This window comes from Heterocephalus glaber, unplaced genomic scaffold, assembly GCF_053883595.1.
Source record: "Heterocephalus glaber isolate CG9 unplaced genomic scaffold, H.glaber_assembly_v1.0 deba00001497, whole genome shotgun sequence".
NCBI classification, from domain to species: Eukaryota; Metazoa; Chordata; class Mammalia; order Rodentia; family Bathyergidae; genus Heterocephalus; species Heterocephalus glaber.
In genome coordinates, this window is record NW_028258320.1 from 14,037,590 (window position 1) to 14,064,844 (window position 27,255).

General features: G+C 34.1%; 1 protein-coding gene across 5 annotated transcripts in view; it reads right to left on the reverse strand.

Annotated features, from left to right (window-relative positions):
• Nucleotides 1–27,255, reverse strand: part of Adk (adenosine kinase) — a 538,665-nt gene that overhangs the window by 252,509 nt on the left and 258,901 nt on the right. For all 5 annotated transcript variants that reach the window (XM_004846317.3, XM_004846320.3, XM_087185402.1 and 2 more), the window contains exon 6: nucleotides 25,091–25,199. In XM_004846317.3, the coding sequence (XP_004846374.1) occupies nucleotides 25,091–25,199 (109 nt within the window). The remainder of the gene's footprint in view (nucleotides 1–25,090; nucleotides 25,200–27,255) is intronic.

Consider the following 27,255-nt stretch of genomic DNA (forward strand, 5'->3'; position numbering starts at 1 on the left):
TAAAGTAATACCTTGCTAAGTGATGTCCTTGTAACTAACCTCTCTCACCTTTGATCAAAGACATGCAGTTAATCTAGCATAGTTTTGGTCATGTTACTTCCCTGCCTACTCAAAACTTTTCAGTAGTACATCATTGCTTTAATGATCCATACTGATTTCAAATTTACCATCTGCTACTTTCATATCAATCAGTTTTGACAAGTCAACAATTCCCTTAACATTCCTAGCAACTGGAAACATCAGCAATTATTGAATGAGTGAATGACCTAAATGAATAAAACATTTAAGTAATTTTTTAAAAAGTCTATATTCTGATTATATATTTGTATATTATTATTCTTTTTTACTAAAACTATTCTGCAACCAATGTTATTTTCATATGTCTGATAGTATTGTTGCTGGTTTTACTCATGGGTGAACTACATTCTAGCCTCCTGCGGTTACTGAGAAATGCATTAACGCAGGTCGCAGAGGTTTTCCTCATGTCAACAAATGATGGCTCAATTAGGCAGATAAGTATCTACAGCCCTCAGCAGAATCTTCAGTCCATTCTTAGCAGTTTAGAAAAGCACTTGGGTTAGCATTAGAGCTAAGGAAGGAACACTTGTAATTCTTTAAGCATTCAATTAAATTTTTAAATTCAAGACTGGCTATTGAATGTTTTCAAACACAAACAGTGTGGAAGTAGATGTTCATCATGAATGAGCACTCTAAAATCTGGTGTGTATGCAAATTTCTTAATGAAATGAGATTATGACATTTCTGATGCACTGTTTGTAGTATAAACACTTATGGATGATCCATTTTGGTAATTTTGTCATCAACAGATGATTCTATGTTGGGTTGCTAATTAATGGGCAGTGTTTGCTTGCACAGAGCCAAAGGAATTACCAAAGAAAAGAAACACAGAGCTACTGCTGAGTCACCTTGCTAAGTAAATAAAGCCTTATACTTAATGAAGGAGGAGGAGGAGGAGGAAGGGGAAGGGGAAGAAGGAGGAGGAGGAACAGAAGGAGGAGGAGGAGAGAGAAAGGGAGGAGGAGGGGAAAGATGAAACACTACAGTCCTCAGGAACTCAGAATACAAGAGAATCAGAGCAAAAAGGGCCCAGAGTAGTTAGAAACATAAACAGTCCTCAGTTTATTTTTTTCTAAAAAATTTTCATATCCTAAGAAATTACAAAAAAAAAAAAAATGAAGAGGCTATTTAAGAATAGATAATACCATTACTAGCTTCAGAAGTGGCAAAATTATTAAAAAGTATATATAGAGGCTGGAGGTATAGTTCACTGCTCAAGTGCTTGCCTGGCATGTGCAAGACCCTGAGTTTGATCCCCAGCATAGGGATGTATATGTGGGTGTATATGCATGTATTTGAAATCACTTATAATGTTATAAGTTTGAAAAACTGAAAAAAAGTTTGAAATTACCTAAAATAAAACCAAATATATGTACATAGTTGAAGAGACCCACAGAATACCCCAATAAATTAGATATTGTAAATGATGATCATGAGTTATAAAGAAAACAGAATTATACATCATATTCATGCAATCCATAAAGACTGTGTATTTCAAACATCTCTATATAGCTACATCTATAGCTGAAGGGTAAAATATAAAGGTTTACCTACTGCTGTAAACAATTCTGAATAAATAATATATCATGAAACTAAATTTCAATAATACTAATAGCAGTGCTAAAATTATCTAAATTAAAAAAAATAGTCATTTATCATGTATTACAAGTATAAATACACAGGGTGAGACATCCCTCATAACATGGAAATGAAGGACATTAGTCAATCACAAAACCACAAAATTGGAAAAGATAGGTAATTTGGGCCATCTGAGTGTGTGTGTGTGTGTGTGTGTGTATATATATATATATATTTTTTTTTTTTTTTTTTTTGTACCAGGGATCAAACTCGGGACCTTGCACTTGCGAGGCAGGTGCCAGAACCACTGAGCTAAATCCCTGACCCACCATCTGAGTATATTAACAAAGGTAGAGAAAAATTATGTTAGGGTTAAAGAAAGGTGGTGTTGGGGCCAGGGGTGTAACTCAGTGGCATCACACCTGCCTTGCAAGCACAAGGTCCTGAGTTCGATCCCTGGTCCAAAAGAAAAAAAAAAGGAGGTGTTGGTGTTGATATGTTATAGGAAAGAGGGACAAAAGCAAATGTTGACACTACCTACTAAAGAGGTCAGGAAGCCCAAACACACACATTTGGTTCTATGAGAAAATTAAGTTCCTTGCTATAAATACATAAAACAACCTATAGGTTTCCATATATCATTTTCCTGAACTTGATGAACGAGCCATTCTTGCCTCCCCTCCTCTCATATGCAAGTCAGTCCATGAAAAAACAACTGTGATCTCCTTCAAACTATGCTCAGAAACTGGCCCATCTATAACACCTCTACCAGTAGTCAAAGCCACCCAAACTCTACATAGATTATACTGAAACAAACTCCTAAATTGTTCTCTCTGCTTCAAATCTTGCCCAATTACCATCTATTTTCTATACAGCAGCCATAGTGATTTTATAGTAAAATTCACAATATACTACTCCTTTATTCAAACTTTTTAATGGCTGTACCTCACAGCAGGAAAATCTAAAACTTTATTATATCCCACATGTCTTGTAGATCTGGCTCACAGCTGCTGTTCCAAGCTCATCTCTTCCCTGTGCATCTTGCTGTCCCCCTTGCTGTGTCTCAAAAGCTCCAGGCATATTTGTGCTTTCCCCAAATAACTCTATGGCTTTTTCCATCGCTTCCTTCAGGCTTCTTCTGAATGTCACCTTACCAGCAAGTCACTCCCTACACTATTTATTGAGAATTGGTAGAAAGCAATGGGTAACAACCAAGAAGCAACCTTAAAAAAAAAAAAAACATGTTCATGCAAAACTTGTGTACAAATGTTCACAGCAGCTAAACTTGTAAGAGTAACAAACTAGAAACAATCAACATTTCCTTCAACAGATGAATAGCTGAGTGTGGCACAGTCATACCACGAAATACTACTTATTAATAAAAAATTATGGATTGGCTATTGCAACAGTCAAGCAATATAGATAAATCTCCTGAAGATTCTGCTGAGTGAAAGAGAAAGCCAATCCCCAAAGGTGATGTACTGTGTGATTGCTTTTATATGAGATTTTTGAAATAACATTATATAAAAGCAGAACAGATTGGTGCTTGCCAGGGTTAAGTGTCAGGATATGATGGTTGGGATACTCTTTTATAGTTTTGCAGGGAGTCACCTTTGGAGAAAACTGCACAAAGGATTATTTCTGGCCTTGGTCCTTTGCTCTCTAGCTCTTCCCCTGTGCTGTTTCCCATGCTTCTGCCTTTGAGCCAGCTGATCATGAAACCTCTGAAACTCTGAGGCAAAATAAACCTAGCCAATACAGCATACCACAAAAAGTTTCCTCTGTATTATCTAGTTCTTACTCCTCCTACTTACCTTCTTATGAAACTTTTGTTGGCTCAAAATCAAGTATCCTAACTTGATAGAAAAAAATGAATGGATATATTTTAATCTTTCTTCCCTTCTGTTATAAACATGAATATGATAGTAATAAGACCACCTGACTGAAGGATTTGCAAATATCTGCAAATAATTCTAACCATCTTTTTCAGGCATATAATGAATTGCTCAGAATTAACTTAAAGAACCAGGATAGTTTGCTGCAAGTTATAACTTCACTGTTAACAAACTGCCATCACATATTCAGTTGCAAGACTATATAAATACCCTGTTCTTCATCAACACATCCTCTTAGGTGTTGTACCCACTGATGATTTTATCTGGTCTAATAATGAGCTCTTTTTTGTTCTCCTCAATTCTAGCACAGCTTCTACTTTTGCCAGTCAACTTTCAGCATTCTACTGTAAGCAAAATGTCTTTCTTTTCCATCCATTCATCCATGAATGATTAGCATGGTCTCATAAATTCCCTTATTTCTAAATCTGTAACTTATTTTATTTGTTTGTATGTATGTATGCATGTATCTATTTACTTGCTACTGGGGATTGAACCCAATGGCTTTGCACTGAGCTATATTCCCAGACCCATTTTTTTTTTTTTTTTGGTACCGGGGATCGAACTCAGGCCCTTGCGCTTGTGCAGCAGGCAGCGAAACCACTGAGCTAAATCCCTGGCCCCCAGACCCTTTTTTATATTGAGACAGAGTTTTACTAAGTCACTAGCCCAAGCAGAGCTCGAACTTGCAATTGTCCTGCCTCAGCCCCCACAGTGCTCAGTTTATAGGCATATGCAACCACATCTGGGTTTCTAGGCTCATGTTGTACCTACTTTGCCCTACGTGGAGCCAGTCATTTCACTGTGGAGCCTGGGTTTTAGTAGGCTTTAGGGAGTTGAAATGTGTCTGCATAGGACATAGGTCCAAGTCCTAATCCATGGTATTTGTGAATATGAATTTTTTGGGAAATAAATTCTTTATAGACATAATCAAATTAAGAGGAAGTGACAACGAATTAGGGTAGCCCCTAATCTAATGATATATCCTGATAAGAAGAGAAAAATGTGGACACATTTACAGAGAATTCCACGTGGCAACGGAGGCAGACAGAGTTATATAGCCACAAAGCCAAGAACTTCAAGGATTTTAGGCAACCACCAGAAGCTAGGGAAAAGGCATGAACAGAATCTCTCTGTCCCTCTTCCTAATTCCCAGAAGGAACCAACCCAGCCAACACACTCAGTTTGGGTTTCTGGCCTCTTGAACTGTGAAAGAATAAATTTCTGTTGTTTCAAATTCGCAATAAATTGTAATGGTAGCCATAGGAAACTAACACAGTGGGAAATGGCACTCAGTGTGTCATTAAATACTACTTGTGTGACTTTGTTCCTTTGCACTTTCAGCAACAGAGCTAAGAAATACATGAATGCTTATTTATGTGTACAGAGATATACAAATACACACACATGTACATCAGTATATACACATAAGTGTATATATGTACTAGTCAGTGGTCACTGTAATGAAATACATGATATAATCAACTTGCAAGAGAGAAGGTTTATTCAGCTCATAGTTCAGGAGGTCCCAGTGCTACAGCAGATGGACCCATTGCTTTGGGCCTCTGGTAGGCGTGACTGACTGTAATGACAGTGAGCACACAGCAGGGCAAACTGTGCACATCTGAAGCCAGGAAGCAGAAAAAAACACAAAAAACCAAAAACCAAGAAACCTGAGTCCCACAGTTCTCTTCAAAGGCACACCCTTATGAGCTAAGGACCTCCCATGAGGTCCTACCCAGAGGTCCACAGCATTTCCCAATAATACCACTGTGGGGATGAGGCTTTAATAGATGGACCTTTAGGTGACGTTCAGCATCCAAACTACAGCAATACATTTACACATACCTCCAATATAATCCATCTACATACATGGCATCCATCTGTTTTAGACTGCTTGCCCTTTGAGGCCCCCTATTCTACCAGTATTATTTTTTTTAATCTTTTTGACTATAGAGGGCACAAACATGTTTTCTTTTTTTTTTTAATAAACATGTTTTCAAAATTGGAAACTAAACAAAAAAATTATACTCCAACAAGTGTCACTAATACTTGTATCAGATCTACCTCTTACACTTAATTTTATTAGTTTCTGTGTTATCCTTCATGCATATACCTGGTTTATTCTCCCTTTTTCTTACATGATAGGTAGTACTATATATTCTCCTTTTAGCTTTAAAAAAATGTAGTATTTCCTGGAAATCACTATCAACAGATAGTTTTCATAAACACTACATTGCATTGTGTTTCCCTGTTTATTATTCTGATAGCTCTGTTATACAGTTCTCAATATTTCACTATTACTAATAATGCAATGAATAACAATGGCAAAATCATTTTCAAGTGACATAAGGATTGGATTATTGGGTTATTCTCTTTTCTATTTCTGCGTATTTTTATGTTTACTCTCACAGCTAACTGCGCAGGGGTGTTTTAAAGGAATATTTAATATGACCAAACATTCCATTAAATGTAAGGAACAAAATCATATTAAATAGTAGACATGATATAAATTATATAATAACTCAAAAGAACTCACACACACACACATAATAATAAGTATGTGTGATGGAGATTATGAGTGATTTTAATACTCAGTAATTTTATTTCTCAAAAAAATAAAAATAAATTCCATTCACAAACAAGAAGGACTTCTACTTATGGTAGTAGAGCTGACATAGCTCTGTTGCTGAAAACAGTGAATGCAGGATTAAAATAAAAAGAAAACAAAGGAATACATTTTTGAACTATAGTGCCAGGTAGATACAGAATATTCAGAAGGGTAAAACAAAGTAAAAATGGAATTCCAGAATGGTAAGCAAACACCCAAATGTCTTTGCTTCTGGGGGCCCTGCCAAGTCCTGTGAATTGAGCTTCAGCCTTCATATTCATGTACAGAACTGGTAGTGGTGTGCTGAGATGGCTCAAGAAAGCTAACCGTACATATCTTCTCCCAACTTCACGTTCAGTAACTCCACATTGGTAGCCTGAAATCAGTCATAATGTGAAAATGGAAAATATGACAAACCAAGACCCGGCCCCCTGTACCAGTTTTAAAATATTTACCAGCACACTACTTAACCTAAGGTTTAGGAGATGAAGCCCTAGGGTATACTGAAGATGGGGAGTCTAATTAGATAATCCTACATAAAATTGGAACACTAAAGAGCTACAAGCTTAATGTGAGAGTAAAAGAGAATTATGTCTCCCCCAAAGAATGAATGAGCAGGGCAATTATCCTGTTTCAAACTTGATGCTGGTGGAGGTAAAAATATCTTTCCTGAAAATTTAACCACAAGCCCCCCTCATGAAAGTTCATGAATCTGGAACTCATGTTACCTATGCAGCCCCCAAAACTTTAAGCCCAAAATTTATTTGAATATGTTCCCAGTTTGACAGTGTCCCCAGGCTTTTGGCAGATTCAAACACAAATACTCTCATTGGAAACATATCTTCATCTCAGCCTCAGAAATTACCACAAATAATGAATATGAGCTAACACACAGGGAAATAAGGCAGTTTGAGTTAAGAGCCAGCAGAAACAACAGACAGCAAAACCAGAACTGTAAAATTTGAAACATTAGGCTAGGCTCAAATAGAAAGTATGCTTAATACATTTAAAGAAATAAAAGATGACTGTAAAATGAGAAAGAAGAGTTTATCAAAGTGATGGAGATACCAATTTGAGAGAAAGAAATGGAAGTAATGGTTTTTAAAACCAAATGGAAAAGTTAAATAAAGTAATAATACTGTGAAGATAAATTAGCAACATCTGAAGATAGATACAAATAAATTACCCACAGCATGACAAAGCAAGGGAAACTATAAGAGGTTAAAAGATATGGTAGAACAGGTAAGTGATACATATATGGTTAAGCTATAGAGAAAAATATGGGGGTAATAAACATGGTTACATTGGGGGTGGAGAAATGAATGGGATCATGAAGGCCACATAGAAACCCAAAGGGAGGGGAAATATATATATGGGGGGGGACTGATGTCATTTATTTTTTTAAATAAAAGTTTTATTAACTAAAATTAATGCCTCACATATTCAGGTTTCACCAGTTTTTATGTTAGCATAAAAACCTTTTCTATTCAAACTTTTCCAATCCAGGAATCTGTATCCATATTTAGGTGTCTTATCTCTGTAGTCTCCTCTTTTGTCATTTTTCATGACCCTGACATTTGTGAGGAGCATTCTAAAGGTATTTTGTAGACTGTCCATCACTTTGGATTTGTCTGATATCTTCCTCATGACTAGACTGAGGTTATGTGTTTAGGGAGAGAACAGCAGAGAGGTAAATGTTCTTCTTCCTCATTTCAACATGGCTTCACACTGGTGCTATTAACCTTGACAACTTGGTTAACATAGTTGTTTGCCAGGTTTCATTGAAAATAATACAGTTATATTACTCCCACCTCCAAGCTCAACAATTTGGTTGTGTGTTACTAAATCAGGCTGATATTCTCAAGAGGAATGGAAATAAGATCTACCTGCTGGGAGTATGGAGATATTTTAAATTACTGGGAATATATCTGTTAGAAAGATTTATCTCTTCATTGTTTACTTATTTATTCAATTGATACCACCACAAGCTGGTATTTATTTTATAACTTTGCTTTAATCCAATGCTACATGTTTTATTTTGTTGCTTATATTATTCCAGCTTTGGCCAGTAGAAGCTCTTTTATGTCAGCTTACAAATCCCATCTGCACACTCCTCATCTTTGTCCTTTTTAAAGAACTTAACTTCTGGCTCAAAACACTGCTTCATTTTTCCTGTCCCAGCTCTAGAACCAGCCATTTCTTCAAGGAGCTCTGCTGGAGAATGGATTTCCAATACTAGATCTGAGTGTTTGACTATTTGTAGTCACTGGGGTATCTTTACTTCTAGGCCCTCTCAGTGAACACAACTAGGAAATAATGTATGTATACTATCCCATGTTTAGACACATCTCTGTAATTGTTTCCAAATCCTATTTATCTATCTATCTATTAAAAAATTAGTTCTTGGTGGGAAGGCAGACTAGTGCAACACACTGTGGAAATCAGTATGGAGATATCTCAAAGAACTAGGACTGGAAGTCCCATTTGACCCAGTTATTCTCCTGCTGCATATCCTCCTCAAAGAATTAAAAGCATGATACCACAGTGATATATGCACACCCATGTTCATAGCAGCACAGTTTGTAATAGCTAAAACTTGGAAATAGCCCAAATGCCCATCAACTGGAGACTGGATAAAGAAAATGTGTTCTTTTTATAAAATGGAGTACTACTCAGCCATAAAAAAGAGAAATTAGAGACATTTATTGCTAAATGGATGCACATTGAGGCGATACTCTTAAGTGAAATAAATAGGACACACATGTAAATACCGAATAGTTTCTCTAGTGTGAGAAACTGAAAGTGTAAATAAGGACTAAAAGGTATAATAGATAATATGAAATAGGAAGAAAAGGGGCAAAGGGGAAGGAGAAGTTGGAGGGGTAGGGGAAAGAAGGGAATGGAATTAATATGAGAAAATTAAAAAATGGAAAGTCTTTGTAAATAGGGAGGGATGGAGGAGTTGAAGGGAGGGCAGGGGAAGGGGGAAAAAATAAGAACCAAGAGAGATTATGTAAATGTGCAAATTTCCAATGATGAATGTCATTATATTTTATACCTAAAATGTACCAATAAAATAAAATTTAAAATAAAAAAAATTAGTTCATATAATAAGGTTCACTTTAGGTTTTATTCTGTCACAGTCTGTACTCTACCCTGAAATCCTCGATATTTAAAAATAAAGCATACATTCAAGTTAACTTGTGATGTAGTTCTGTAGGCTTTAGCAGAGAACCATATATTCAGCACTGAAGTTACATACAGAACAGTACTATCACTTCAGCATTTGCCCTCTGTATCTTCTTTGAAGTCAATCAGTTTCCTTCCCCATCATTTATAATTTTCTTATCTAAAATGATTTTAAAAATTGGTGGCCAAAAATTAAAAAGTGATTCTTCACAGAATAAAACCTAAAATTATTAGAAGAGATACTGTTTAAAGTTAAACTGTAGGGAAGGTTATGGTTTATAAATCATTAGCAATAGCCTAACATGGGTGCAAATGCTTGTAATCCCATCTATTCAGGAGGCTGAGACTGGAGGATCCTAAGATCGAGGACAGTCTGGGCAACTCTGTGGGATGGACCCTATCTCAAAATAAAATTAAAAATGGAGACACAAGGGCCGAGGATTTAGCTCAGTGGTTCCGGTGCCTGCCTCGAAAGTGCAAGGTCCCAAGTTCGATCCCTGGTACCAAACAAACAAATGGAGACACAGTTCAACACTAGAGTGCTTGCCTAGCATATGTCAGGCCTGGGTTCTATCTCCAGCACTGAAAAAAAAAAGATATGAAAAGTTATTACCATTAAGGGTGTATCATCTATTAGTTTACAGTTCTAAACTGAAGAAAAAAAGACTTAAATTCTTTAATTAGCTTTTCCATGGTGTTATTTCTTTCTTTCTTCTTTTTTAAATAGGAGGATATTTATTGATAGGAAAGCTCCTGAGGGGCAGGAGGGATCCCAAAGACCCCACTTTACAATGAAGTTTTATAGGGTGAAACCCACATGGATACAACGTGGGCCACAGTCATGAACATCCAATAAGGTTACAGGTACAGTCACTTAGGTATCCATGGTGTTATTTTGCAAAATGAAAGATAGCGGTCTGGGGATTTAGCTCAGTAGCACATTGCCTGCCTCACAAGCACAAGGTCCTGAGTTCGATCCCTGATTACCCCCCCCCCAAAAAGACTGAGAACAACTTTGATGTTGTTTGTGCTCAAGAGATGGGCTCTAGCTGCAAGTACCTACTTTCTGCATTTATAAAATAATTTCCAAAATAGGAATTTGCAAACTGTGCTTACAAAGATGACTGGGATTGAATTTTTAATTGTTTTCTCGAGAAATACTGAGCTGGGTATGGTGGTGTATGCCTGGAATCCTAGCACTCAGGAGGCTGAGGCAGGAAGTTCACTGTGAGTTCAAAGCCAGCCTGGGCTACATAGCAAGACCCTGTCTCAAAAAACAAACAAACAAGAATTATTAAAAGCAAAACTATAGTGAAGTGACAAAGACCAAATTAAGCAACAAAACAAAACCAACCAAAGTAGAAAACTAACTTAGAGACTTCAATTTGCTCTATCAATTATGTGATCATTAGAATTTTGGTGTTTTTAAAAAAAATACCTTTGCAGGAGGTCAGTGATACAAATTGAATCCAGGGCCTCATGCAGGCTGGGCTACAACCAACCCAATCATTAAGTCATAAGAGATATGCTATGATAGCTACCCAGTTTAACAGACCTAAAGCAGAATGATATTTTATCAAGTAGACTGAGAAGGGAAAAATAATAAAAATCTTCAGGTTGCTTATTTGTTCTCCTGATAAAATCTCACTGAAAATCACCATAGTATGGAAGTTTCTATTTTATTTACATAAATAACTTCTGTCAAGTCTACAGAATCATGTCTCAAACGGCAGTGTCAATTTGGGGTTGGTGATTATGTAGGTCAAAAGCAGTACAATCCACTTGCTAGCACTTTAAGTTAAGGATTCTAAGTTTTTAGCTTCCTCCCCCTGGTGGTAGTGTCTGGGTTGATAACTTTATAAAACACTCAGATAGTATCTTAAGGTTTATGGCACTACAGTCAATTATATGTAGGCAATTTTGGGATACAGTAGATTTAAATGAATTAGAAGCAGATTTCAAAACTCTTCTAATGGAAGCACTTGCCTCCTATGGTTCCCCCTCTCCGATGCAATTACAACCATTACATCACTGTAAATTACATGATGGGGTTATCTCAGTAGGTATCTGCCAAATGTAAAACTTACAGAAGGTCCTCTATATAATAACGATGTTTTATCATTTTAATTACAAACTCTTTTAAAAACTCCCTAAAGTGTAGCAATTGAGGTGGTCTAAATTAACAGTAACTCGGTAGCCCAAGAGTAGCAAAAAAATAGATTGAACTACCAAATTTCATCATACTTACAACAGCTGTCTTCCTGCCTCTAGGAAGCTAAGTATTTAACAAAGCAGACAGCTTGGCATTGGCATCTGATTAGCAGTGTGTGTATTGTCAGACAGAATGTGGTTGGCTCTTTTGTTCCAGGGTTTGATTAGAAATCTGGAGAGCAGAGGCATCATGTAACTTTATTCTTAAAGCTTCTGAAAGGTAAATAAGCTGTGATACTTCTTCTAGTATTGGATCTGAAAAACTGATTGACGCTGTTCTACTAATATGATTTATCAAACTCAAGAAAATTTAAAGGATTTTAAAATGTAATACCACAAAGACTGAAACATGCCAATCTTAAGATCACATTAAATATGCTGATGTGGAATACTTTATACACTAAAAATATTTTTGCAATCCAGTGCTTTGAGTAATACTGAGTCCTATAATTAATATACTGCTAATGGGGAGGAAGAATGGTCAAATTAGTGTGTAAAATACAAAATTCCACTCGTAAAAATATGTCTAAATGAAGATTCAGATTTTTCTTCTCAAACTCATATGAAAATCTTCACTGGAAACAGAACATTGTCATATAAAAATAATATTATTTTGGTGTAGGGCACCAAACACTAACTATAAAAGGGTAACTCTCATTACCTTCTTCCAACAAATTTCTTTGAAATTGTATTATAAATGATTGTGCTTATTGGCAGAGTTCAAAATTGGTAGAGTCCATGCAAACAATCGACTTCAATGAGAAGTACATTCTTTTACTCTATCAAATCCATCGGAGGTAATCAGACTGGATGTTTTATTCAACAGGGCTGAAGAAAATTGTTCTACAATAGGTTAATTCAAAATGGCAGCATAGAAAATGCATCTGTCAGTGGGGATCAAATTACAGGGCAAGCTCCTCTCAATGCTTAGAAAAACAAGTCTGCAGTTCTACAGATTATGTGCCTGTGTGTGTTTAAAGGGGTGGGAAAGGAGCTAAATATCTGAGCTAACCTCCAATTAAAGTCAATCATAAAAACAGCCAATTTAATGAGTGCGGATTTCTTTGGGTAATTATAACACCAACCACTTTTTTCTCTTTTAAATCTGTAATTCTGCCTTCTTGTTATTGCTTGCTTTGTCATTAATCGCCTCAGGACCTTGATTTCCTAGCAACAGACTGCCACCAAACATTTGGCTCCCGTTCAACATTTTCTTTGTGAAAAATGGCACTGCTGTTGCCGCCTGCGCTGCTGCAGCTAGACTGGCTGTGTAAGTGCTCTAATAATGTATTCCACTGGAAAAAAAAATCACATGACACAGGGTGCAATGACTGAGCTCAGTTAATTACTGAGCTGGGAAGTTTATCTACATTCTAAAAGCTGGGTTGGGGGAGGGGGATATAGGATTTTAAAAGGTGTTCCTTCAATTATTAATAATTTGAAGGTGAGAATTCACAAAGAAATATTTTAATTTTGGCTGTACAAGTTTCTGTTTAAGTTTATTTAGGAAAGAGTCCAAAAGGCCAATGTCCCTAAAATGTTGCTTAACAAATTCTTTCTCTAAAAAATAGCCCCAAACACACAAAAGAATCACAGAACAGTTTGCTGCAATTTAAGAAAGCAAATTAACCTATGTATCTGTCAGCTGTGTCTTTACTACTTAAGGCAGAAATCATTTGTATATATAAATACGGTATGAGAAGGAAAAGAGAGGTTGTCCTTCCCAATATGAACTCCAGGTACTAAGAAAACAGTCATTCGAAATATTGTTTTGATATATTGTACACTTAAGTATTTAATAATCCATGATAAGGGAAAAATGCTTATTGTATTTTTTTAAATGATTCAAGTGGGAATGAAGGAAATTAGGCCTAATGAATGCAAATCTAGTGATAAGGTAAGATATTTTGTTATTTTTTTATTGAGCAGGTTTATTGAAATTTTTCATGTCTTAGAAATACTACCACCCCCAGAAATGATAGTTATGGAAATTAACATGGCATGTCAGATATGGTTCACTGATGCCTTGCCTTAGTTATCAGAATATGGCATTATAAGACTGGCATGTTTCAGGATTGCTGTCAGGATATGATAATTTAATATACCCAAGAGTACACTAAGTATTATGGAAGCATCTGTGAAACTAATAAGCCAGTGGACATTCTGATTCTTACCAATGTCTACATACTGTGTAACAAACTTCTTACAAAGTACAGTCTCAATTCAGCTCATCTGAGGATGGGAAAATAGTATGATCTATTTTAAAATACCACAACCACCACCTGACAGACTGAAGTAAAAACAGAATGACCATCTACAGAGGAACATAAACACTAAAAAAAAGTCTTTGGTTATATTCAGTTAGTTAAAATATACACATATTTTTAAAAGTAAACAAAAGATATCTGAAAAATTTCAATGAATTTTGCTTACTGCATGTATAAAATCACAGAATTTTATCATTGAGTCCGATTCCTCACTTTAATATGTTTTTATAAAAAAATTATTGGTTGATTCAAGAAAGCAAGATTATATTCACAATCATATTTTAGAAATAGGGTTCAAAGCTCAGCAAACATTAACAACCATAATACTAACCTTATTGTTCTACCTGAGAAATGTTAGTCCACATTCATAGGTAAAATATCTTGAAGATTCAATTCATTATAACTGTTAAACTAAGTGTTAAACTTAGAAGAAGGTACTTGTTTGTGAAAAATTATTTTTCAGTGATAAATGATGGAACAAATATTTCTTGTTTATTGTATGTGTATCATTCTGGAAAAGATTTTAAAAATGTGGTGAGTCTTCTACATTTAATATTTTGTTAGTTTCCGTTGTGTCCCTTAAATGTAACAATAATAAAACAAGATGATCTTACTTTATAGAATGAAAACAAAAATACTCTGAAAGATAAATACACAAATTGAGTATCAGTCAGGGCAGCTGAGCTGAACAAGAATGGGAAATTGGGCAGGTTTTAGATGTCTAGGGTGAAGGTGTTATAGGAGAAGACAGGAGAGAGTCACAGAAGAAAGAATCCAAGGGTTTATCACAATTTAAAGAAACACTTGTCCCAGGAATCTGTATAGAGGATAACAGGAATACAATTTAGAAAAGCAGCAATCTATCTTTCAGGACATCTTCAAATACCCTGGATTTGCTAGTACCCCTAATTGTATTAGCATAATATTAGTGAAAAAGGTAAAATAAATATGGTCTAGAAATCTGGAACTTCAACAAGTTATTACCAAGGAGTAGAAAGAAAATACATGATTGATTTATATATTAGGATCAAGAGATCCCTATTTATATAGATGAGAAATCCATACTGGCAATGAGTAACAGGATATATATTCTCATGAAAAAGCTTGCCTTCTTGGATAAGCACTAAAAGAAACAGGCTGTTTTTTTCATTTTTCCATTCCACATGAATATACATATACTGAGCATTTAATCTAGGGCCTTTTCACTGAGCTACATCCCCAGCCTTTTGAAAAATTTTTTGTTTTGAGATAGGATCTCAAAAGTCATTAAGTTGCACAGTCTAGGCTTCAATTTGTGGCCTTCCTGCTGACGCCTCTAAGAGTGATGTAATTACAGGCATATGTCACCATGTCCAGCCCAAATATTATTAAAAAATTAACAGATTTCCACTCAAATCTGAACAAAATGAAGTGATATTTCAAAGAACTGACCCCAATATATGGCAGCCTTATATACAGATGAAATAAATGAGAATAAAAACTTTAAAGATTTTCTTTTAAAAACCATGCTATTAAGTGAGCATGGTAGTACACATTAATAATTCCAGAGCCTCAAGAGACTGAGGCAGGAGGATTGGAAGTTTGTGGTCACCTTGGGCATCTTAATGAGATTCTGTCTCAAAATAAAAAGGGCTGGGATGTAGCCCTGTGTTCAATCTCCAGTATAACCTAACATAACCTAACCAAACCAAACCAAACCAAACCAAACCAAGCAAAACTAAACCACCTACCATGAATAGGCAAAAGCAAGAGATCAAAACAGACTTATAACAATTATATATGTCAACAAATAAAGGCATACATGAATTGTTTGTCTAATTAGTAACAAATGTGTAGCTTATAGCCACAATACCTGGATATTACTGAAACTATTCTGAGAGATGTGAATATAAGATTAACTCCAGATGGGATGCAGAAATATGGCTAATGGTTACAATATTTCATTTTCTAGTAACAAAAATGTTCTAAATTTAGATTTTGGTGCTGGTTGCAGAATTCACTAACTATATCAAAAACCACTGAACTGTATATTTTAAGTGGGTGAACTTCATGGTAAGCATATACCTCAATAAAACTGTTAAAAATACTAAGTTCAACTTTATTCAAAAGGATAGGCAAAACAGAACATATGGGTTAAAGCATATTAAACTATAAAGGTTTTATAATACGTTCAGTAGAAATGTAGTATAGATACACTTCTGCAGATACTTGACTTTTAATATTCAATTTACACACAATTTCAAAGATGAAACAACTTAGCATAGGAAAATGTACACTGCCATTACAATGTTTATAAGTTTCCCCTCTCAATCACATTTATTAAAGAGGCTTAATTAGTAGTTCATTTGCTCTAGCAATGGCTGATTGGTCTGAGATACATAAAGTAAACAAGTGGAAATATTTCAATAGACAATTTCTTAATTCATTTGGGACTCTGTATAAAAAGCTTGTCATTTTAACCAATCTTACATAAAATACCAAGAGTCTGTTATGACACAAGGCCAAAACACAGAAGTTTCTATTCTATGTTTAGGCTCTAACTTTCTATAACCACTCCAATCTTCTTGTAAGTAAGTAAAGATTGCTATTCTGCTTAAGGAAACATACAATTAATATCCTAAGGTTCCTCCCTCCACTATTGATAGATGCCAAAAATATATTTTAAAATACAGGAATATGAGTACATTTGCTCAACTTGAAAAAAAATGTTTATAAAAAATTTTTTAAAAGGGTGGCCTGGAGCTGTAGCTTAGTGACAGAACATTTGCCTAATATGTGTGAGGCCCTGGTTCAATCTCCAGTATTTAAAAAAACAATGAAATGTTACTCTAAAAAAAAGGATATTTTTAGAATTTAACTTGCTAAAAAATTTGTAGAGAAACTGGAAATAAATACAAATATAACTCCTAACCCTAACTTGTATAATAATGTTTACAATTTTTTCTAGTAAAAATGAAAGAGTATTCCTAGGAAGGAAGAACCAACAGTAAATCATTTGTATAACTCACTGAACATTAGGAAAATGAAAAAAATCCAAAACTGAACTTTAATGCTAATGCTTAAGAAGTGAAGTAATTAACATTCTTTATTGTATTCTATGTATGTTACATTCATGTTAAACCACATAGTTTGGGGCTTTCCTTGAGGAGATGTCAAACTGGGACAGAAAATTCTAAACCCTGGTATGACAAAGATTCACATGTATTAAGTGTCAGGAATTATACATCGACATGAAAAGCTCCAGATAGAACAAACAACCCCACATACTTAATTTTATTCTTTGAAATTTTAAATGTAATACACCTTAAGGTCACCCACAAGGACATTTTCAAATAAAAGCTTAACAATACACAGTTAATCCCTAATCAAGTCAATGAAGCAGTCCAGAATAGGATAGTTAAAAACCTGGGGCTAAAAATGCAGGAATAAAGCCATGTGGTGATCACTGATTTGGCCAATATAATCGGAATATTAATACATAAAAGCTCAAAAACTGCAATTGTAACAATGATAAAATAAGAGACCAGCCGTAGTTCAACCATCCCATCTCTTTAACTAATAATCTCAAAAGAATATTATAAAGATTAATTACTAAATTCCAAAAGTGCCTTGAACTCTATTTAAATGTTTTATAAAGTACTGTGACTTATTATTTAATCAATCATGATTCACAGAATAGCTTCAATTAAAAAAAAAGACCCATTAGTTCACTTTCTCTGTTAAAGTGTATTTATTATAATAGTATAGCCTTGGAAAGCTGATATTATGAAGGCATTTTCCATGTTCTAATAAGGCTTAAGGTAATAAGTTTAACTGTCTATGAATTAGTAAAACTTTTATATATTCAAATTTTGGGGGTAGGAAGGGTAGCAAATTTCAAAAACATGTTAACGTTAATATTTATCTCTTTTTAAATATTACTTCATTGTCTCTCGGGTTACCATTATAATATAAATCCATTTACTTTCACTAGAACTTTTCTCATATTTTTAAATTATGTAAGTACAGGACATATTCTAAATCTTGAGCGTTAGCAAAGTGATATTTAAAAATTTATAATTATGTTTGAGAGTAAACACATATTTTCATAAATATTGCCATAAGATAGCCAAATACTAAGAAAATAACAATTATATGTTTTATTATATGTTCATTCTGATGTATTATTCAATACTGACATTCAATATTGACTTCAAATATATGATTTCTTACAATTTATAACACTATCTCATCTTGAGGACTTCAGTTATTATTTCCAGATTACTGACAAAGACATTTAATTGTATTTGTTGGTACAGTACTTGCTTAGTACGTGCTAGGCCCTGGGTTTAACCTCTAACACAGCCAAAAAAAAAAAAAAAAAGAAGGCAGGGGAATTTGATTGTAACTGAGAGTGAGTCTAAATAAATGTTTTCCTAAGATAAGTTATTCTCATGGCATAGGTATGACTTTTAATAGAAAAATCTAACTAGGCCAAGCAATGTACGAGATATAAAACCTAAACATTTGTTAATGATTACCACTTGTCCCTTATATACAAAAAAATTCTATTTCTTTTCAAGTATGAGTTTTATTCCATCACTCTACAGTTGTACACTTCTCCAAACCATGTTTCCTCCACTGGCCTATAATCATACTCTCTTTAATCTACAAGCAAACATTAGTTACCCTTGAAAATCCTACCCTCACAAAAGCCACATTCCTGCAAATGGGAAAATTCTAGTCTGAAAATGGGTAAAAGTGGTCAAATCTGATTTATAAAATAAATGCAGACAGGGAAAAAAAGACCTGTAGTGTGTCACAGGAATTGGAAAAATTACAAAAAGAAAGACATAGGCATCAATGTCAAAGAAAAACTCAAACTGCCAAGTCTCATATTTTCACACAATTACTGACAAGAATCAATTTATTATTTCACTTACAGTACAGTTCTTAATTTTCAATCAGTGAAAACAGTACACATCTGGAGACTTTGTTTATGTAATATTATGCCACAAGGTACTCAAATCTTTTGTTAAATCTGTATGTTAAATATCTTTTTAATGTCTAAAGTTTAAAACTTTCCTTATAATAAGCCTACACGTCTAAGTTGATTAGTTCTTTATACTATATTTGAAACTTGGAAAATTTTTCCCATAAAAATGTTATTAGAAAGAATATATAGATTTCTACAAAAAAAATCCTACTGTACTCATGGTGCAGTCAAAAAACTACAAAAAATTACTTTAGTTACTGCATATAGATGAGTATATCTTAACTGAGAGCTTTGAGAATTAATTTTAAATGACAATGTGGAAGCTAAAGAATTGTACAGAATCTAGAAAAATATTTTGGGGAGTTTTAAAGATTGAATCAATATCCAGACAAATTGAAAATTTCTCATCATAATTTATGATTTTTTTCCACTGGGATATTTCCTGTAATGTATTAGTGATGGTTTTAGAAACAGATCAAGAAAAGGAGAAATAAAATTTGAGGCCAGTAAAAAATTAACTATGTTAACAGAAAACTAAATCTGCAGTTTAAAATGTATACCAAGTTCTAGGAAAATTCAGTAGAGACTGTACCTAGAGATGAATCGCCGTTATTAACAGGTTCAAATTCAAAGAAAAAACTGATTGGGCAATCTTGTAGAAAAAGTGAATCACCTAAAAAGGGGGAAAAATCAAATCAACTCAGGGGTTTCCACTCTAGCAACAGATGATGCATTTATATGCACATCTTAAGTAACTATAACAATGAACAAATCAAAGGAAACAAGAGTTTTCAGACTCTGGACAATAATCAAAGAAGGGATAAAATAATGTGAGCCCTGCAATTATTCACATTTAGTCCCTGATGAGAGTTTCCAGGCGATAAAACTCATAGAGAAGGACACTGAAACAACTGGTATAAGTATATTCTACAAATGAGAAGTGGCAAAGCACCACATTAAGCATGTAAAGTAGAGACAAGACAGGATTAAAAACATCCAAATCAAACTCCCAGAGATGAAAATTATGACATGGGAGGAAAAACACAATACTGGATGGGATTGATGGCAGGTTAGGCCTTGTAAAAGAAACAGTTACTAAACTTCACAGTGATAGATAATACGAAGAGTGAAAGAGAAAAAAGGAAAAAAATTAAAACAAGCAGCAATGACCAAATGGTCAACTTCAAATGGCTTAATATTAATTATAATCCCCAATAGTGGATTAAAGAAGAAATTAGAGAATCTTAACAAATCCCAACCACAAGAAACACAAAACATATACCAGGGTATATCACACAAAAAATTGCTTGTAGCCAGTGATAAAAGGGAGAGGGAGCTGGGGAGGGGCATTGATAAGGAAGATCAATGTTAAGAATTAACAGACTTCCTCTTAAAAACAACAAAAAGCAGAAGACAGTGGAGAAACAGACTTAATTTACCTTACTTCCCAAAAACAGTGACAACAAAAGCAGAAAGCACAAAAAAATGGTTTTAAAGATGCTGGATGCCAAGAATAAAAAACACCCATCTCTGTGAAAGGAGAGACAATCTCTCAGAGGTGAGCCCCATGATGACAGCAGTTCATTGCCTCCAAAGTTTCCAGACCCTGGCACAAGGAGAGAGAACTGCAGTGGAGTCCAGAGTTAAGAAACAGAGCTGATAGCCAGGACAGGTTTGACTTCATAGGACAGAATAGTAGAGAAAACAAAGTTTGACAGACATATCTAGAAGTGTGGAGGGGGTCCTCTAGGATTCACCAGTTGAGGAAAGAAGCATCCAAAAGGAATGAAGATTGGAGGGAATAGTACGTGGGGCACATATATGAGGTGTAATAATAAAAAAATACAAAGAATGTTTAAATTAAAAAAAAATTTATTTTTGGTACCGGGGATCAAACTCGGGTCCTTGCGCTTACAAGGCAGGTGGCGGAACCACTGAGCTAAATCCCCAGCCCTTAAATTTTTAAAATTATTATAGCAAAAGACACATTGCCATTAATCCCTCTCAAAAAATTCCCTCTCTCTTCAAACACCCATACTTATCCCATTGATCTTGCCACTTTCTGAAGCAGTTCTGGAAGTTCTATTTTGTTAATATCTTTAGCTGCGCTGTTGTGGCTACTTAGATGTCCTGAATCCTTCAAAATATTTACTTTTCAAGGTCATTTTGACTTTGTGTAAGAGCTAGAATTCACACAATGCCAGATTTGGAGAATAAAGTGGATGAGGCCACACCACAATATTTTTACAATCCTGCATTTCCACTGTATGGCCCTTGGTAAGGGCATTCACTGAATTTTGATCACACCTCATAGACACTCACGAAAGAGGACTTCCAGAACTGGCTCAGCAAGTGGAAAGAAGAATTGGATAAGTATGTCTGTAGCAAAGGGGAATACTTCAGGGGATTAATGGTAATGTGTCTTTTACTGTAACAAAATTCTAAATTTAAGTATCAACAGGGGACAAAGAACAGAATGAAAGGTGGATGCAGGAGAATTTGGTAGCTATTATCCTACTACTTAAAAAAAATTCACTGTATTTTTGGATCATTCCTTCTACATTTGGGGGGTACTGCTTGTTTCTGCTACCTAGAGCACAACAACTGTTTGTGTCAGGAATTGCACAGAGTATTTGGAAAGTACTGACTCAGTGCTAGGGAGAATTTAGTTATAAACAAAAATTTCTTAATGTTGTTTTTACTTAAAAATTTTTTTTTTTTTGGAGACAAGATCTCACAGTTCAGTTCAGGATGGCCTTCACCTCACTATGTAGCCCAGGCTGGCCTTGTACTCCTGGATCACAGGCAATCCTGGGATCACAGGCGTGAGTCACCATGCCTGATTTTATTTTTTTTTTCTACTAGTACTTTGAAATGGAAATTTTTTGTTATGAGATGCTGTCCCATGCATTGTAAGATGCTCAGCAATATCTCCTGTCCTGTTATCTACCACAGCAACAGTGCAGGAATCACAATAAAAAAATGTCATTGGACATTACCAAATGTCCCTCAGGGGCAAAACTGTTGTTGGTGAAGAACCACTGTCATACAGTCTAAGCACTATTCTATACTCACCTGACAAATTTTAAGAGCAAGATTTGAAAGCACCATACTTGTTACCCATAATTGGCTTCCACAATAAACCTCAAGATGATTTATAGTAATAAAAATATCTAGCACCCAGAAAAGTAAAAAATACACTGAATGGAGTTTAAAACAAAAAAGAAAACAGTGGATTGAAGGCACTGCAAAATAAATGAAAAAAGAATTTGAAAGAAAAAGACATCAGTGAGCTATGAGACAATCTCAAGCGGCCTAAAGGGGTCAGAAAACAAATTCAAGGAAATATGACTGAAAACATTCCATATATAATAAAAACTATAAACTCACAGCTCTAAGAACTCCAAGCACCAAAAATGTGAAGAAGAAAACACTAAGGCACATCATAATAACATTGATCAATATCAGTAATAAATTAGAGGGTTAAAAAGCAGCAAGGGTCAGGGAAGTGTTAAACCCAAAGGGGAAAAAAGTAAAGATGACAGATTTCTCGTCTAGAACAATGCAAACAAGAAGACACTGGGACATCTTTCATGTAATATGAGAGAGAGAGAGAGAGAGAGAGAGAGAGAGAGAGAAACCTGTCCAAAAAGGGGAGGGGTGTGTGCTGAGGATTTAGCTCAGTGGCGCTGCACAAGGTCCTGAGTTTGATCCCAGTACCCCCCCAAAAACCAGATTGTTTCAAAAGTTGAAAGAATTCCTTATATATATATATATATATATATATCCAAACACAATGCCTTTTAGACTGAAGGAAGATGATACCAAATAGAAGCCTGATTTTAACCGAAAGGAATAAAGAGTAGTAGAAATGATAATTACATAAATAAATATATGCATTTTTTCTTAATACTGGAATCTCTTTAAAAGATACGTGACAATTCAAACAAAAATAATAACAATATGCTATGGTGCTTATAAACAATGTACAAATAAAATGTTGTTGTTTTATGGTGCTGGGCATCCAACACAGGGCCTTGTGCATCCTAGCTAAGTGATCTACCACTGAGCTACAACCACAGCTCAAACAAAGCTGATTAAAAAGAAAAACTAAAATTTTTAAAGAACTAAAACTTAGCAGTAATATCATAAAGACCAGGAAGAGGGAAACTGAAGTGTAGGACTGTAAGGTCCTTACTATATACATGAAATCACAGAGTATTATTTCAAAATAAACTGTGAGGTGTGAAAGATGAACACTATACTCCTGATAACAATGGTGTGGGATGTTGAAGGAAAAATGGAAAAAAGGAGGATGAAGAACAGATGGAATAAATAGAAAGCAAATACCAAAACAATGAATCCAAACCTAGCCATATTGATAATCACATTTAATGGGAATGGTATAAATATTCCAACTGAATGGTAGATACTGTCATGCTGGACATAAAAATAAGACCCAACTATACACTGCCCACAAGAAATGCACTTTAAAAATAAAGACATAAATAGAAGTGAAAGGAAACAAAAAGACAGATCATGATATTAATACTCAAAGGAAAACCAGGTTGGTGATAATAACAGCAGACATAGATTTCAAGCTTTGAGCAGAGTACAGATTTACCTGACATTGTGAAAGAGTACTCCCTTATAAAAGTGCTGATATAGAAATAAAGAGCTAACAGCTGCTATCACAGATATAAATTGGAATCCACTTTGTTATTTCTTTTGGCTGAATATACTACACAAATCTAAAAAAACTCCAACTTTTCTTATTTATTTGACCAAAATTGATCACTGTATGCTTCAGACAAAACTTTATTTTTGTATAAATAAATTATACTACCACAAAAATTCCATTTACCTGCATCTAGATAGATATGTTACAGTACATAATAACTTGTCTGCAAGTTTTGTCTATTCGTCCCATAAAAATTCCATCCCCCAAAGTTGGCTAGATGCATTACACTGTATAATCATTAAAATTATGAGGCTTTGTTGCAAGTTGGCTTTATAATTCAGGATTCAACTACTATATATTGCAACTACTATACTTTTTCATCACAATACATTGTCATTTTCAGTTAAGTTAAATAATATACATATACACCACATCAAACTTTACACCATGTGCTTTCTGAAAATCAGACTCTCAAACTTAAGACAGTTTAAAATAGTACATAAATTCCCCCTAAAGAACCATACTAGAAAACATATTATAAAGACTTTAAAGAAATATTAGATCATTTTAAGAAATGATATAAAATGGAAATAATAAAAAGGAAAAAAGCTTCTACTTCTTGAAATGTTTTTCTCACATACTGGCAGAAGAAATAGCATGACTTTCCATTACCCAATCTAAGCATTTATCTGACAGTTATAAAGGGGTAGGATTTGCTATACAGAGGAATCAATAGCAATACTGCACAGCCTACAGCAGTGCACATAAACATGCTACTGGAGACATTAATACTAGACTAAAAGAAATATTTTCAATAAACATGTTCTTGTTGGATAATCAATTTTATACATGTCTTACCAGCCGTAACACCCACCTCAGGTATCAGAATGGCAACAGCTGTTATACCAAAACCATATATTATATGCATATGAGATGCTTTTCATATTTCATAGGTATCTATTTATTTCTGAACAACCATGTTTTAACTCATATTAAATAAAAACAAGGTAATCATAGGGTGATTAATTCAGCAGGATTTTTAGTACAATCTATTTTAGGAATGAATTCTTAACCAATTATTTTTATGTCAGAAGACTTAATAATTCAAATTACATGCTGCCCTTATTCCAAGATTTAAGAGATTTGTCATGATCAATGTTTCTGAAATATTAAATTAAAAGGTGTCATGGTAATTACTATGGAATAAATAGCAATTAGGATTTTGTAGGCAAATGAGCTCAAACTGTTTGCAGTGAATATTTATATTAATATTTTTCATACAATGTATTCATCATTCATAACAAGTCTAAAAATTTAAGTTTGTAGACTTACTTCAAAAGAGCTCATGAAACTGATATAATTAAAACAGAATTCTGTGCTTGGCTGAGAAATACCTGTGTAAAATGTATCCAAAGAGAAAAAGGTAAATAATATAAATTATGTTATGTATAAACAGCATATTTCTGTTTTGTATTTATAACAGGGAATCTAATAATACATTTTGAGATGAGTAAATAATTTCCAGGGTAGTAAAAACATGTATCAGCCAAAACTACATTCTATAATGTTAATATGGTCCTAAAATGTGAATTAAGTAAAAATACTTACAGCTATATAACAAACTCTTGCTTTTTCTACCAACATCCAGTTTTTCTCTAGATCAAGATGTTTTTCCTTTTTATAACAATTAGCAGCAGCAAGATTAGCAACAAGGGACCTAAAACACCCGAAGAAAAACCAATTAGATTTTATTTATACTATAGCCAAAGTTGTTAGTATTTTTATATGGTTACTCACTGATATTTTTCCGAAACTTTTTGGGTTTCCAACATTTAAAATTTTCTCAAAACTGTCAGAGATTTTAAAATAAATGAAAATAGTAATTTTGTTTTGAGAACTGAGACTTTGATGTTGTCTCTGAGATAAAAAGAGCCACAATCAAAAATCCTTCTAAACATCACCTATTATTGTGAAGTTTGCTTTTGATACTAAAATAAGATCTACTCTTAACATTTTAATAGTTCAAAGTATAATTAAGAAATAAAGCTCCTAAGTCTTCTGCAAAAGGAAATCTATATAACCAAAACACTTCACTTATTTTTTATAGTGGAAAAATATCTTTATAAAAATAAGATTATCATATTATAATTGACTATTTAATCTAATACATTACAAGCCAACTATGGGATTAATTTTATAAAACATAAACATATACCATACTAACTATGAGGAATTAATTTGCAAAACATTACATTTAAAGGGCTGAAATCAATTAGAATTACTTTCTATAGCTGAAAATTGCCTGGGCTGCGTCTGCATTTAAAACCTTGCTATAAGTGCCACCTAGATAGTTCAATTATAGCCCGACAATTAAACTTAATGAAATTAAAGGATTCTGTACATTCCATATAAATAAATATAAATTTTTTTTTATTCTGACTCGGAATTTACAAAATTACTTGCCTATTTTTCTCTTTTTCTAATTAAGTAGTAACAGTTATGGCTTATTAAAAAAAGCCACCACATCATTGGAGACTTGGGTAAAGTTTAGTTCTTCTGTTTAAAAGAAAAATCATTCTCTTCCAAAACATATTCCCATTTATCCATGTGCCAATTTACTATTGAACAAGACGTCTGTTTATATTCAATTAAATGAAAGAAAATGAAATATTAGTCCTTTCTCATGTTGGATACTGAATCTATTCCTAATTTATAAAAATATTCTTTTAATTATGACTTGCGGGGCTGGGGATTTAGCTCAGTGGTTTCAACGCCTGCCGTGCAAGTACAAGGTCCTGAGTTCGATCCCCAGTACCAAAAAAAAAAAAAAAAAAAAGAATAAAATGTAATTATGACTTGCGGAAAATTCTGATAAAAACGGCTGTTGAATAAAGCAAACATGTCTGGTGTCAGTTGCTAAACTTTGATAATAAAACTACTATTTGAATTCTGAGTTTTGGATAATAGGATAAAGTTATCAGCCTATCTAAAACAAGTTGTGAGTTGTTATGTTCCAGAACTTGGATGAGTAAGATAGTGTGAGTTTTCCCCTAGTTTTGACTTCCTACAACATCTGAACAATACTGATTATTATAACCATAACATAAGGCCTCAACTTAAGCCTCTGATATCTGGGAGACCTAATCTTATCATAACTCTTCTTTAAAATAGTAATTTTGCAAACCAAAATAATTTTGTGATTTTACCCTACTCTGAGGCAAAATTTGACCCACTTCTCATTAATGGAAAAGCTGTACCTGCAGATTAAAGTTCCTTTTAGGAAAACTGAAAAGGGCAAAAGTCTAAATAAATATATTTCAGTATCTGAATAATGGTGCTTAATTTATTGAAATCTTAATATTATAAATGTTCTCTTATAAAAAACAAAGTTAAAGGAAAGGTGTGAAAATGGCTTTGCTGCCCTACTTATTTTTGAAAGTTGTAATTATTTAATGACTAATATCCATATCATACCCAGAATAGTGTCAAATATCTATCTGTCTGTCTGTCTGTCCGCCTGCCTACCTACTACCTACCTATGTACCTATCTGCTGGAGTTCAAAATAGAGGATGTGAGAAAGGGGCTTAAGAGTCTGGACAAAAAAAAAAAAAAAAAAGGAAGGAAAGAAAGGAATGAGAAGGAGACAAGGAATGGAGAAGACAAAATATTTCAAACTACAAGGAATATACAATTTCTAGTGATTCATTATCTAAAAAGAGATAATCTCAGATGATCTTACCAGATATTCTAGTTAGAACAGCTGTTTTGTTTG